This window comes from Bombus impatiens, unplaced genomic scaffold, assembly GCF_000188095.3.
Source record: "Bombus impatiens unplaced genomic scaffold, BIMP_2.2 scf_0582, whole genome shotgun sequence".
Taxonomy (NCBI): domain Eukaryota; kingdom Metazoa; phylum Arthropoda; class Insecta; order Hymenoptera; family Apidae; genus Bombus; species Bombus impatiens.
In genome coordinates, this window is record NT_177001.1 from 1,116,152 (window position 1) to 1,130,989 (window position 14,838).

The window sequence follows — 14,838 nt, forward strand, 5'->3', positions numbered from 1 at the left end:
GCTTCGTAATTCGAATATCGAAAGGAAATAAAATTCAGAATACGAAATATCTATATAAATCGAATCTCTTATCGTTTATTCAAGATCTAATGTTAGAATTCTAATATAATGTCTATTGTATTCAATCCGAATACAGTGATTTGTGTTGCCTTTCATATAAGGTGAGAATAAAAACTTCTATTTTCTTCTACTGTGATGGTAACTTTATTGCAACGATGTCTTAATGTTCAGAATCATCCTTTATGAATATGGTAATATTAATAGATCTCTTTTTTCCCATTTATGCTTTTCTTTACTTCGGAGCGACAATAGCAACATAGATGAATATCATATTGCAGTATAGTATTATATTTATAAGATGTTAAACATTAAGAAATGATGTACATAAGCTTCCTCCGTTGTTCTTATGTCTAGATTCACATCTTTTGAATATCGCCCAACTTTTTTAATACCTTGTATGGTAATTATAATAATGATATTTTAATCTCTTCATGAATAAATTCGCTTTCCGATAGAATTATTATACATATATTAAAGGCGATCATATTTGTTTCTGAAAATGCAACGTACAAAAACTTTTATTTTATCGGTTATTTTTGGAATAGTTCACCTCGTAGGTTAGTGCTTGATAATAGTTTATCCGATTGGATCGCGTTTCTCCGCTTTTTAGCGTAATAAATGTCGTCGTGACTCTGAGAGAAAGCGATGTTGAAGTGGTCCTGAGAGTAGCAAAGAAAGTTTTGAGCGGAGAAAGTTAATGTTGGGCATTTTGGAAACATTTCGCCATTATTAGATGTTGGCAGAAAACGTTATAATCGATCGAAAAGGAGATTCAGGTGGCAAGAGGTCGCCACCATAGACGTCAGTACATGTGTAGGAAATTATGATTGACTACAATAATTTTTAATTAATTACAATAAACGTGTAGTTGACGTTCTATGCTTATAAACAAACATTTTTTATTGTTAAATGGGCCAAGAGTATGTATTTAGACAAGAACAGTAAATATAAGAGTGCATATATGACATCAGCTAATTCTAATTTGTTTTATTAAAAGTCGATCCAGGCTTTTGACCGCAAACATTTATCTATGTTCCAGATTTTAACTAATTTGAATCTTAATCGATTTTGACTATTTTATTATTCTATTCGATTGTTCATCTTTAAAATTATTTCAATCCTTTTTTTAATGTTATATTTATATTTTTGTGTGTTATATTTTTCTAGTTTTACCATTTACTACACGTGTTATACAAATCATTTACTAGAATTGTTATTCATAAAAATTCAAAGGAATAAGGAAGACTCATAGCATGTATAGTTAAATATAACCATAAATTCGTTTTTATTGCACACTACTCGATGGCATGCGGGCATGTATATACGTACATACGTAATATATATAGTTTGCGACGCTTGGGATGATTTCTTGGATCGTCCATTGCTTGACAAAGGAAAAGATGCGTCATCACTGCTAGAGCAGAACAATTGACGGCTTGAAGTTGCAAATTTTTATCAAGTGATTTCTATGTGCGACTAATATTTGACCTTAATATTCAATCATTGAATCAGTTCTATATAGATTTGCATATTGAATTATTCCTACGTTGTATTGTCAGGATTAAATATTCTCTAAATATCGAAAATCACTATTGTAAAATTCGATATAACGAACTCCAGGACAACACCAACAAAAATAAAATAATAGTATTCTGCAAATCCGGCAAACTAAAGAGGAAAATGGAGCCAAAATATAATGAGAACGAATTAAAAGTGTTAAAATACTACATCTACTGCATCTAGATGTTACTTTTACGTTCTTAGGGGCATTCAATAAGGCCTGCGAACAGTTCCTAGCAAAAGTTAAACTGCTCTGTGGGAGTACTTTGGAAACCACTCATGAAGATAAAAATATACAACTGGAAAGCAAAAATGAAAATATTCAAACGAGACGGCGCTGAGAAAGGTGAAAACGTAAGAAATTGGTATACACAAATGAAAAATATATTTAATAAAATGGGTTATAGTAAATTATACAATCCATCAGCAAAGAGGGAACTTACCAAACATCCTAAAGAAAATCAGGGAGAAATATATCCTAGAGAAGAAACATAGTATCTTAAATTCCAATTATAATCCGATGTACAAAAGTATCAAGGATTTGCAGGCATATAAATGTGAAGACTACATATATTCAATTTCAACTGCCAATAAACATAATAAGAAACATAGTGCAGCTCAGACTAGCTGGAAATGAAGAAGCTCATTTAAGTAACAAAAACGACGACATATTCAATAATTATGAACTTGAAACCAAAGAACATATACTGTACTAATGTCCAAGGAATCAGCGAGCAGATTGCATATTACAATGGAATACTCTGAGACACCGTGAATAGCAAAAAAAAGCGGAAACAGTATATTATTTTGAACAAACAATATTGAAAATAGAAGTCTTTTATTTAAACTATTAATTTTAAGGATGCTTAAAATATAAGAGTAACAAATAAGAACAATCTCTGTACCGAGACAGAATCGTAATAAACGACTATTATTATTATTTATTATTATTAAATTCGATATAATATATATGCGAAATATGCGGTTGATGTGGCATTAAATAATAGAAATAAGATAACATAAAACAGAATGAATGATAATAAATGTTTTAAATATTACAATTCTTTATTATACGCTTGCCCGTGCTAGGAATAATGAATTCGACTTCCGTTTGAAAATTGATAAATGCGAAACGACATAATATAGATGACAACAGCGCATGCATTTCATATGACGATGTTCCGAGAAAAACCTGTTCAATAGAGTATTGTTTTTTTCTTTTCTTTGTGTGTGCACATCTCATCAATATGAATGTCTGCGATGAACACTTTATTTACGCGTGTTTTTACTAATTTTATGATTTATGTATGCATATAAATGACAAAATATATAATGAAAAAATATTAGATTATATAATATAATATGTAGTAAAAATATATTTAGCATAGTAAACTATAGTAGTTATTATAGCAATAATTATTAGTACACATAGCATAACTATATAGGCTTTATAATAATGTGAACTTTTTATTTTTATTTATAATTTAAATCTTCAAATATTCGTTCGCTTTAATGAACTGAATTTTCGTTAATAAATGAAACTGCAGAAACGTTTATTTTGAAATTAATGTAAGCCGTTTTTCTGTAATCTGTACTCTGACCAAACAGTCGACGTACCTAATCAAAAGCGAATGATAGCGAATATAATTCTAATCTCTGTATCCAACATAATATTCCATGTACGGATGTGAACAACTTGTTTAAATGCGATTAGGTAGTATACTTGTAAATAATTATTACATTTATTAATTTATTATTATCATTAAATTAAATTGTTATAATTAAATGTATGTATTATTACGCTTAAAGCATTATTAAATTAATAATAGTTTTATATTTATATCGGTTCGTATCGAAGTGTAAATTTCAAATTCGAGAAAGTATTACGTATTCTTGTTATCTTGCTTTCTTATCTCAATGGATAAGTTCGCGTTAACATTAGAATCTGATAATGATACAGGTATATTTACTGTAGTCCAATATAATAATATTATGTTAATTTCAATTTATTTACAGTTACATTCTATTTGTCTTCAAATATCAAACATAAATTTTAAATAATCAAAATTTATTCAATTCTACAATTCTCTAATTTTGAAAATAGAGTAAGCTCACTTATGACCCTGAAAAGAGATATTAGGCTAGGTAATTCTCAAAAAAACTATTTGTGTAATGAATTCACATCTATTTAAACATCTAGAGACATGGACGAATTAAGTAGACCTTATTAGGATTTTTCAGTTGATGGAAACGCAAACACTTTAATACTTCAAAATGAAAGAAGACAGATTTATACCACTTTCAAAATAAGCCATCGATATTATAACTATATCTATATATACGGAATGAGTCAGTAATAATGTCCACCTGAAAAAATTCGTTTATCTATTGACTTCATCAAAAAATGATTGAAATAAGATTTATTGTTTTCGAAAGATCTGATCAGGTGAATATAGTTCCATTTTTTTGTTATACTATATATATTCTGATATCTTAAGGTGGTTCTGAGACTTTTTAATGGCACCGTATATTTTTTCATACACATTTATAATTTGTCAAATTTAACGCATGGTAGATAAAAACAATATAAATGCAAGAATATCGCTTCGCGTCTTTTCGTGTTTTACTTTCTTGTAGAGAATATCCATTTAGATTGACTAATGTTATAAAAAATATATGGTGCTATTTAAAAAACTTAAGGTCACCTTAATATCTCAAAAATATAAGATATGTATTAAAAAGTCGAACTATATTCACTTGATCATCTCCCTCGAATGCAATAAATTTTATTTCAAATATCTTTTGATGTAGTTAATAAGTAATGAGTTATCTCAGGTGGTGATTCTTACTGTCTTACCCTGTATATACGACTATAATATACTATAATAATATATATCATAGAAATATATACTATATACTAGATATATATATATACTATATATACTAGAAATATATATATATAATACAGTAACTTTATACTTATACTTTAATACCATGTTGTTATTACAAGAGCTTACAATTATTTACATTACTAAAAAAGCAAATATGTGCATATTTGTCTTGGACAAAAATGCACTCTGTTATGGAAATGTACGACTTAGTGCAAAGTCATCGATTGTTTGTGTCGTTAATTTCATTTTCATTATTGTCTTCTTTTGTCCTTCGTTTCGACGTGGCATTTATATTTGTTTATACGGATAAATATTCCACGTAGATAAATACAAGAACAAAATTTTTCTCATGAATTAATGCAACGCAAATTAAATGACATAGAAAGTTCCATCTTAAATGTTATGCATTAATAGAGTCTACTATAAGATCATTTTATAAATCTGATAGATTAATACAATTCATAAAAGACTAATTAATATTGCATTTCAACCAATTTTGACAAAAAATTGGTACGATGAATCAAACAGGATTAAAATATGACAAATTTTAGTATATTGATTAACGAAGAATCGTTTTCTGCATCACTGAACCATGTCGTTGATTACTATGGTTTCTCAGAATGTGCGAACCAATTTTTTTGTGAAGTTGGAGTCTCTTAAAAGAGCGAATATTTTTCAAGGAGAAATTCTACTAAAAATATTGGCACAAAAAGACCGTGTTAAATTTAAGTACAATTGCTTCTATTAATAAAGCGAGGATTAATGAGACGAAATGCTTCGAATAGATATTATAGATAAATGATCTGAAGATAAATCGTAATATCAGTTCATTGATGTCTCCGTGTTTTAGTTTGTTAATTTAACATTTGATGGAAGCCATTGAAGCTCATCCTATTTTTCCGTTCATTGACTCTTCTTCAGCAAAAATTTAAGAAATTTATTTGGTAGAACTAATTTGAATCTTTCTAAAATAAAACAATTTAAGATTTCTTATTTGTTGCTAAGAATTGAAAATTGCACAATTGTTATAATACAACTATTTAAATCCAAGGATAGTATAGAGATCTCTGTTTTTCATGTATGTTTAAGAAAATTAATCATATTTTAAGAAACAAAGATTAAGGAATATAAAGAATAGAAACAATTTTTCCATCTTCTTATTGAAAAAATCCTATTAATCATCGTTATGATTACTAATTTGTGGTCTATCTTTAAAGCAGAATGCGACAAAATTCTACTTTGAAAATAGAGATTATAGAATGTAGGCAATATAATGCAGAGAATAAAGAAAAATGTTCTTTTTCCTCAGTATAGAATGCGAAGAAATTTTATCTTACAAATAGAGATTAGGAAATATAGAAAACATAATTATAGGGAATAAAACTAGTTTTTCCTTTCTCTTATAGCAGGAAGCAAAGAAACAAATACAGACTACATGTAGACTACAATGTAGACAGTATAGTATAGAGAGTGAAAACAATTTTTCCTTTCCTAATTGCAGAATCCAAAGAAATTCTTCATGGTATCAGTGGGGAATTCAAAGCTGGCGAACTAGTCGCCATAATGGGGCCTTCTGGGGCCGGGAAGTCGACTTTGTTGAACGTCTTAGCCGGCTATACGTGAGTATTTATTAGCCTAAGCCAAGGACGCTAAGAACATGATTTAGCGGCTTCTAGTTATCGGTACACTTGAACGTGAACGTACTGCGTACATACTGTTCTTTACTACATTAATATTCGTATCACGAGTTTCAATATTCATGCACATTGCTTTTTGTGCTTTAATGATTATTGAATTTTCGCATGCAAAAAAGATTTTTAATGTTTCAGAAAGATATTTAATTTTATTATTATTATTTATCTATCCTATTTAATTTCAGTTTCATCGGTCTAGAGATAAATTTCGCTTACAAGTTTGTTCATTCATTCTTCCATACTTATAATATCTGCCTTATTATCGTTTCTTAGTTAACTAATTACTTCCTTACTTAACCAAGAGGATGTTTTATATACGATTGAAATCATGCATACCAGTCAGAATTTTCTCACATTCTGTCCAAACTTGGAATATTTTTTAAAGCTAGAAAATTGGATCGAAACTGACTGAAAGAACGCAGCACGATCAAAAAGATCATTATGTTATACTGATTGTTCTCTTATACTATAAGGAATCTATTAATGAAACATATTGTATATTATATTATTATTATATTATTATTTATCTATTGATAAAATATATTATATTATTATTTATCTATTGATAAAATATATTATATTAAATTATCATAATATGATAATGAAGTACAATCACAATTTAACTCACATATTGCATTCGCTTTTTAGATGATTAATTCATTCGAACACGAATCCACTATATATCATAGCACACGTAGTTACTCATGGAGGTATATAAACACCTGTTATACAAACTTATGTATTATGTGTTGCATTGAATTCTCTTTTTTTTAAGTTATGATTCAGATATTTAAACTAACTCATCTAGACAACATAAGTATATAAAAGAGAGTAAATATTTACAAAAAAAGGAGGCACCTTTGTTTTCGCCGATTTTGAAATGTGTTGTAAAGCTCAATATTTTAAATAACTTTCCTATATATCTAACCTATACATATAATCGGCCGTCGGCATTAGTTTTCCAGCTATACGCAAAAATATCCCTCTGGTAGGTTTCAGTTCAGAATTGGGTTAGTATGGTTACTGGCTGCAACAACAGCAATGTTTTGTTATATCTACCCTTTCGTTTCGTTGGACAAACCATATTAACATTAACCCGGTCTGCACGCCGTGATGTAACCGGCCAGCATTGTTATATATTCATTATATGTTACATATTCATATTATATATTCATGTTTACATAAACAAGTCTCGACACTAATATGTTGAAAGCATAGAAGAAATCGTTCGAAAATTAAGTCGTGAAAAATCAACATGGAAGAGTAGAAAGGTCTCGTTACGCATGCGCAACATGCTATAAATGCTAAGACGAGAAACACTCTACTCATCTTTGTCTGTCTCACAGTGCGTGAACTTTGTTATCTTCCTTGTTGGCTTTTTCATGATCCAATTTTCAGATGATTTTCCATAGTGAGTATCGAGATCTCTTTATATAACTAAGTGCGGCGAGATATTTTTATGTGCAATTCAAAAATCAAGGTTGGCTGCTGGTTATATGTATAGAAAAAAGTTGTTCAAAATGTTGAACCCTACATTATATTTCAAAATCGAAATCGAAGATGACCTTTTTAATGAATATTTATCCCCAAAAGTACAAAATATACATTAACTAATTGTAAGTAAAACGTATGCTTTTAGAAATCATTCTGTCAGCATATTTCTCTGTAGAAATATTTACATATTTAAAAATGTCAATAATAGTGAGAATTACATTATGATTTCTGCGAGTAATTGCTAATACGTTTCTCTAGAATCTGATTCTACTAGAATAAATACTAGGAAGTTGCAATTATATGTTAAATTGTACTTTGTACAACGTCATGAACTATACGTGACGATCATTGAAATCGACGATGAATATCTTAATTAATTTCTGGAACACGAGGAAGTATCGCCTTAGAAATTTACTTTCCAGAAAGCCGTTCGTCTTAATGATTATTATATAACGCATTAAGGGTAATTCATGAGTCATGGATAATTACAAATAGATTGAGTTGATATAGAATCAAATAGGAAAGGAAATTGAAAAATTGATTTGGATGAGGAATTAGTTATGAAAGTGAAATAATAACAGATAAAAAATCAATGAACTAGCTAATCATAAAATTAAGTAACATAATTTATAGATTAATCATTGTTTTTATTATTAATTGAGATTAATCTAAAGAAAATAATCTAAACTAAAATTAATCTAAAACAAATCTTAAAATTAAAACTTATTAATTACCCAATAAGAAAATATTTATTTTAAGAATAATTAATAGTAATAGAAATAGATTTGCGTTTTCTTTATTCAGTCTATAAATTATTATAAATGTGTAAATTTACCATTCCGTTTTCTTTAGATGTTTTAAATAAACATTTATCCCGAGGAAAGTATCGATCGTTTATGCATCTCATAAACAAATGGAAAATTAAATAAAAGGTAATTTTCAACGGAAGAACGGGATTTTTCAGTATATATTTTGAAATATTAACATTTTCACATAAAAAAGAAACATGGTCTAAAGAACAGTAAATATTATCTGAATACAGTTAGATTGCGCAGCACGTGATCCGGAATGAGATTAAATGTTAGTTGATTCAATAATTTATTATACGAAGAAAATCTTGGTAATGAGCTGAAAACGATTACTGAATATTTTACACATGAATGCAATATTATGAGCTTTTTTACCACAATTAATATTTGAATCTATAATTAAATAAATATCAATTTTATTCAGTTTATAAATTTTTATTTATTATATATTTCAAGAATATTGATCATACTAAAATATTCAATACTATTCTAGGGTATTCTCTTAAAAATTAAATAATCATATATAATTAAATAATTATATTATCATAAAAATTAAATAATCTTAATAATGCCATTGAATTAATTAGGAACAAAACGGTGTTTCAGAGTGAAAGGCGTTCGGGGAAAGATTCTAGTGAATGGAAAAGTTAGGGTTCCGTACAGTGAGAGATGGAAGAGAACATCATGCTACATACAACAGGAATCCCTAATGAGAACAAGGATCACCGTGGGAGAAGCCATGACATTAGCTGCACACTTAAAACTTGGCTACAGTATAAATTCAGCCTATAAACACACTCAAGTTTGTAACCTGCTATACAATTCTAAACTACATATTCAAAATCAATTTCAAATGTTCTCCATTATTTAACAACAAAATAATTTATTTGAAAATTGTATAATAGAAAAATGTAAAAATCCTACAAAATTATGAATGATTAAAAACATCATAATGTCTTACAATTGCTACAAGCATTTCTAGAAATTTTTTAAATTACATTTTTGAATAAAAATGTCTAATTTAACAATGTAAAAGTCTACAAAATACTGATACTGTTTCACATTATTAAAGCTTTAAAGATCTCAAAAAATTTTCAAGTAGTTGAAAGAATTAATGATATAAAAATATCTAATTTAATATTAAACTCAATTTATGCAATGTGGATTAATATGACGATAATACATTTAATAAAGGGTAATGTATTTTTTGTTATCAGGTTTTGGAACTCTTAGAAATGTTAGGATTAAGCCATTGCTATGACACCCTTTGTGGAAAGTTGTCCGGCGGACAGAAAAAGCGACTTGACGTCGCTCTGGAGCTTTTAAGTAATCCTTCAGTATTATTCCTCGACGAACCAACAACCGGTAATTACGAAATACTCCTGTACGGACACTAAGCACTAGACGTTGCGTTTAAGATGTTTTTCGAATTTTGCTTTTTACTTAATGCTATCAAGATTATGGTTATAGATATGAAAGAAGGATGGTGCTATTAAGAAATAAATTGGAACTAGACACATATAAATTTATTTTACAATTTCTTAATTCTACATCATCGTGTATTACAAGAATTTCGAACAACTTTTAATATTAATTGCATAAAAATTTCTAATTTAAAATTACAGAAGTTTACAAAATATGATATTAAGAACAATATTGTTTAATCGAAGTTTCTTTATGTAACCAAACATCTTTATCTATCAATAGCTTTTTAATGGATCTTTAACTATAGATTCGAATTTGCGTTGTTTTAATGGATTTAATATCAGTCGCACATGGCAAATTTACGATAGAAAAAAACCGGTAACGACGAACGTGTTTGTTTGAGACAACACTGATAGTCAATTGCTACTAGTTGAATCCATTATAGGTCGTATCATAGAATGCTTGGAACGTTTCATCCTACAAGGTCTTTACTGGTGCGATACAGACGCTTTGCAATAACAAATACAATTTACTATACACGATTCTCATCCATCATTCTATTCTAATTCTACATAAATATTGATATATCAATTGTTAGTTTTAAGATAATTCTAATAAAGAAATATAGATTAAAAAGTTGAGTAACTTTAATTATAGAAAGTATAAGTAAACTAATAATTTGTATATGTATATTGTGCAATAGTATGATAGATCTTTTATGTTGTGGATACAAAATATAAAAATCTCCTATCGGAGTAGGCGGTGCAGCATTTTGTAATGACTAATTTCAGTTTAGTTGCATCATTGCCGCTGATGCATGTTACAAAGCACAACAGCATTTCCGGGTATCGCCAGTTCATGTATCTTAGAAACATGTAAAAATTATTTTTATAATTTAGCGATGTCTTGACAACATATTAGTGACATACTAACTTTTATTGAACATAATTATTTAGACGTTATGATAATAATCCATAATATACATAACTAGATTTCGGATTTATGCAACTATGCATATAAATATATAAAAATACACAGAATGTGTATACGAAAATATATAAAATATACAAAATAGAATATTCGTTATAGTTATATACAATGGATGGAACAAATCTCTATGTAAATTCTATTTTTTAGTTATGATCATAAAAACACAAAACTGCATAAATATCCGCAGTCTATACACAACGATAATTTGAAATCTCAAATTATCTTTAAGTCCTAGTGTTTTAATACTGAATTATGAAAGACAGATACGTAACATGTTTCAGAAATCATTAAGTTCTTAATACTTATATCTTCAGCATTTCAATTAGTTTTAAAATTTTTATCAGTAGACAATGCACATGTTTATGTTATATATAATATATATTATATTTTATTTATTAATTTATAGGTGTATCCAAAGTACTGTATTTCCCAAGTTGTACTCACAAAGATATATTATTTATTTATTATTGTTTAGTCCGTGCCTTTCGGCTTTGGACGAACTTTCGGTTTTACATCTCTTATGTTTATTTCTCTTCTTATATGTCTACCCCCCCCCCCCTCTTTTCCACTCTATTCTATTGCACTCCCTTAATTATTCTATCTCTAAAAACTAAAACTAGAAACTACAAATTAGCAACTAATTACTAAAAACTATTGCAACTTTGGTCTGTAGCCTCCTTGCTGTGGATCCTTCCTGTCGTTTCCCCTTCTCTTCTCTATTATTGCCTTCAGTTCTGTTAAACCTTCTACAGTCTCATTTAGCGTTTTTCCTATGTCCTTTGGTCCTCGCGTTATTTCACATTCTTCTATTACATGTCTCAGATCTTCTTCTTTCCTTCTACATAGTCTGCATCTTTTTTCTCCCTCTTCTTTCCAGTATTTCTTGCTTTGATCTCGTTTCCACATCTGAATCTTGCCAGTATTTTGTCCTTCCATTTCATCCTCCCTTCTAAGTACTTTGGTAATTTTTCTTTGGCTATATTTCTGTGGCATATATTATATATAGATTCCCTTATTCTTTTCCCCCTCTCTTCTGCTCCTTTCTTTCTTTTTTCTTCTATAATTTGGTCTGCTGTCATCCTTTCTTGCTCCTCTCCTGCTTCTATCTGCAACCCTCCCTTTCTCACCTCTTCTAGTTCCTTCTTTCTCTTTCTTGCTCTTTTCTCTTCATGGCCATTTCCCCAGTTTCTCTCTCTTTCCTTTATACACTTCTTTACTAATTCCATTTTTGATTTTAGGGCTTCCTCTTCATACCTTGCTGCTCTTTTTAATGCTTTTTCTTTTATTTCTATTATCTTGCATTCTTTCATCAATATATAATTTGGTGTTGTCATATCTAAGCCTAATATCCATTTCGCATATCTCCTTTGTACTCTATCCAGTCTTTCTTGCATGTTCCAGCCCCATACGTCTGCTCCAAACAACACCACACTCTCTACCAGTGCTCCAAACATCTTCATTCTCCTTTTGTAGTCCTATTTGAATATTCTTTCTCCAACGTTCCATGTTTTCTTCATTGCAATTGTTGCTCTCTTTTTCCTATTTTGTATGTGCTCTCTTTATCCTGTCCTTTATCCTTATTGCTCTCTTCTCCTGTCTTGTATGTGCTTCTCATCATTGCCGTTTTTCTGTAGTATATACCCTAGGTATCTTATCTAGTCCACCTCTTCTAATTCTTGCTCTCCCAATTTCCATTTTCTCACAAAGATATAAAATTCCACAAACGTTAGCAGTCTACTTATAACATAAAAATTATTTAAAGGTTTTATACAAATAATCCTTAAATTTTTTAAAATCTTGAAATCCTAAAAAAAATTCAAAAGTTTTTTTTGTAATTTTAGGTTTGGATTCGTCTTCGTGCAGCCAGTGCGTCGCGTTGTTGAAGCGTCTTGCTAAAATAGAAAGGCGTACGATAATATGCACGATACACCAACCAAGTGCGTTGCTCTTAGAGATGTTTGATGCCATTTACGCGGTTGCCGGTGGATATTGCATATATAGGGGGTCGGTTAAATCTCTGTTGCCTCATATGTCCTCGATCGGTATTGATTGCCCGCCTTACCACAACCCAGCTGACTTTCGTACGTACAGCGACATTCCTTTCGGGTCATTTTCATGTTTACAGTCGAACCACACTGTATGAAATGTGCACTCTGTTCAAGGTCATCAAAGAAAAATCTATCACTACATCGTAAAACTACATACATCAAAAGATGGCATTATGGATCTCTTTTTTATTAATTATTGATTTTATTATCGTGTTTATTTCTCTTTTTACAATTTTGATATTTTATTATTTACTTTATTTTTCACCTTTTTAAATAATATTTATCTGTTATTTCTGTAATATTTCTAATATTTTACATAATGAATTCTGATAATATATGTACTGAGAATCCTATTGGCCTTGAATAGACGTTATTCATTCACAATTTTGCGATGATAATAAAATTGTAATACAACTGTGCACACGTTTATTGTTACAGTTTTAGAAGTAGCGATCGGAGATTACGGCGTTACTGTGGACAAATTAGCAGCTGCTGTGGAAACAGTGTCTAAAGATGACAATAAGGCCGTTACTTACGCGATGAAATCACAGTTAGAAGGTAGTTGTAACATTTCCTTACTCACCTATATCTTTTTATATTCTCATATTTTCCACTTACTATAACTGTACATATCTATGAAGTTTCTTCTACTATAACTGTACATATGTATGAAAGTTAACTCACTCAGAGCAAACACTGGGTTAACACAATATTGCGTTTAAGTACTTTCCAGTCAATTTACATTACATATCTAATTCTTTTTTCTTTACATTGTGGCTATGAAAGAGAATTCTAAAAATTCGTGCGTTAACACAATATTGTGTTTAAGTACTTTTCAGTCAATTTACATTACATATCTAATTCTTTTTTCTTTACATTGTGGTTATGAAAGAGAATTGTAAAAATTCGTGTGATAGTTTTTCGTCGATATATATTTCTTCCAAGAAACCTAGATTCTATAATAGTACGGAATTATTTAAATATTTATAACATTAGAATCACAAGAAATTGAATTATAATATTTATAATATTATGATAAACTACGTATTGTTTGGTCCTTAATCAATGTCCATTCGTAACCCCATAATTCGTTTAATTTTACAGCCCCGCCGATTTATTATGTTATTACTTCGTTTTGTTAACATAGAAAGCGCAAATGAACCACCAACACCTGCAGGATTCATCGCACAATGTTACCTACTTTATAAGAGACAATTACTTTGCCTCAAAAGAGACTACACATTATTGGTAGTACGATTGTTGTGTCACCTGTTAATTGGAATAATCTTCGGCTATCTGTACATGGGAAGCGGTTACAGAGCGAACGGTGTCCTTGCTAATTACGTTTACCTGTATGGATCGTTACTACTACTCGTTTACACGGGTAAAATGGCCGTCACACTTGCCTGTGAGTATTCACTACATTGAATTACTATTCTAAACTTTTATTATTATTAAAATCTTAAATTTGACAGAGAAGTTTTAAGTGTTTCATTCTTTTTACTGAAATAAAGCCTGGGTTTCAGTCCTAAAGTCAAATTTCTTCAGTTGTGCATAAACATATGAACATTTTACTTATAAAATTTATACTAAGTAAGTATATGATACACTAAAATGTATACACATATATGTATAATATAATAGTGGGATTAAGAACTAGGAAACTTTCTCCCCTAAACTACTTACCAATCTCTTTCTCAAGAGCCGTTTCTCTGTATTTCTTTTTTTTTAAATCAATGATCAATAGCTATACTAATTTGTATATATTAAGTACTTTGTTTCTTTCCTTTTTCTCAAAGTACCTGTAATTTCATTTCCATATATATAACAGGTTTTTTTAAAATTTGCCCCCTGCATATTTAACAGC

At 29.3% G+C, this 14,838-nt stretch overlaps 2 protein-coding genes across 2 annotated transcripts in view; one reads left to right on the forward strand and one right to left on the reverse strand.

The window, feature by feature from the left end:
* LOC100748016 (ATP-binding cassette sub-family G member 1) overlaps window positions 1-14,838 on the forward strand; it is a 35,311-nt gene that overhangs the window by 16,747 nt on the left and 3,726 nt on the right. The window contains exons 3-8 of the mRNA XM_003491655.4: window positions 6,013-6,130; window positions 9,115-9,310; window positions 9,726-9,873; window positions 12,765-13,004; window positions 13,410-13,529; window positions 14,119-14,379. Of these exons, the coding sequence (XP_003491703.1) occupies window positions 6,013-6,130; window positions 9,115-9,310; window positions 9,726-9,873; window positions 12,765-13,004; window positions 13,410-13,529; window positions 14,119-14,379 (1,083 nt within the window). The remainder of the gene's footprint in view (window positions 1-6,012; window positions 6,131-9,114; window positions 9,311-9,725; window positions 9,874-12,764; window positions 13,005-13,409; window positions 13,530-14,118; window positions 14,380-14,838) is intronic.
* LOC112213301 (DNA ligase 1-like) lies at window positions 11,659-12,475 on the reverse strand. The gene has a single exon (XM_024369522.2). It carries the CDS (start codon window positions 12,381-12,383, stop codon window positions 11,742-11,744), a length of 642 nt encoding a protein of 213 aa, XP_024225290.1. The 5' UTR covers window positions 12,384-12,475; the 3' UTR covers window positions 11,659-11,741.

Bases quoted from the DNA above. Each gene is read 5' to 3' on its own strand.
- LOC112213301 (XM_024369522.2), bottom strand. From the start codon at position 12,383: ATGAAGATGTTTGGAGCACTGGTAGAGAGTGTGGTGTTGTTTGGAGCA.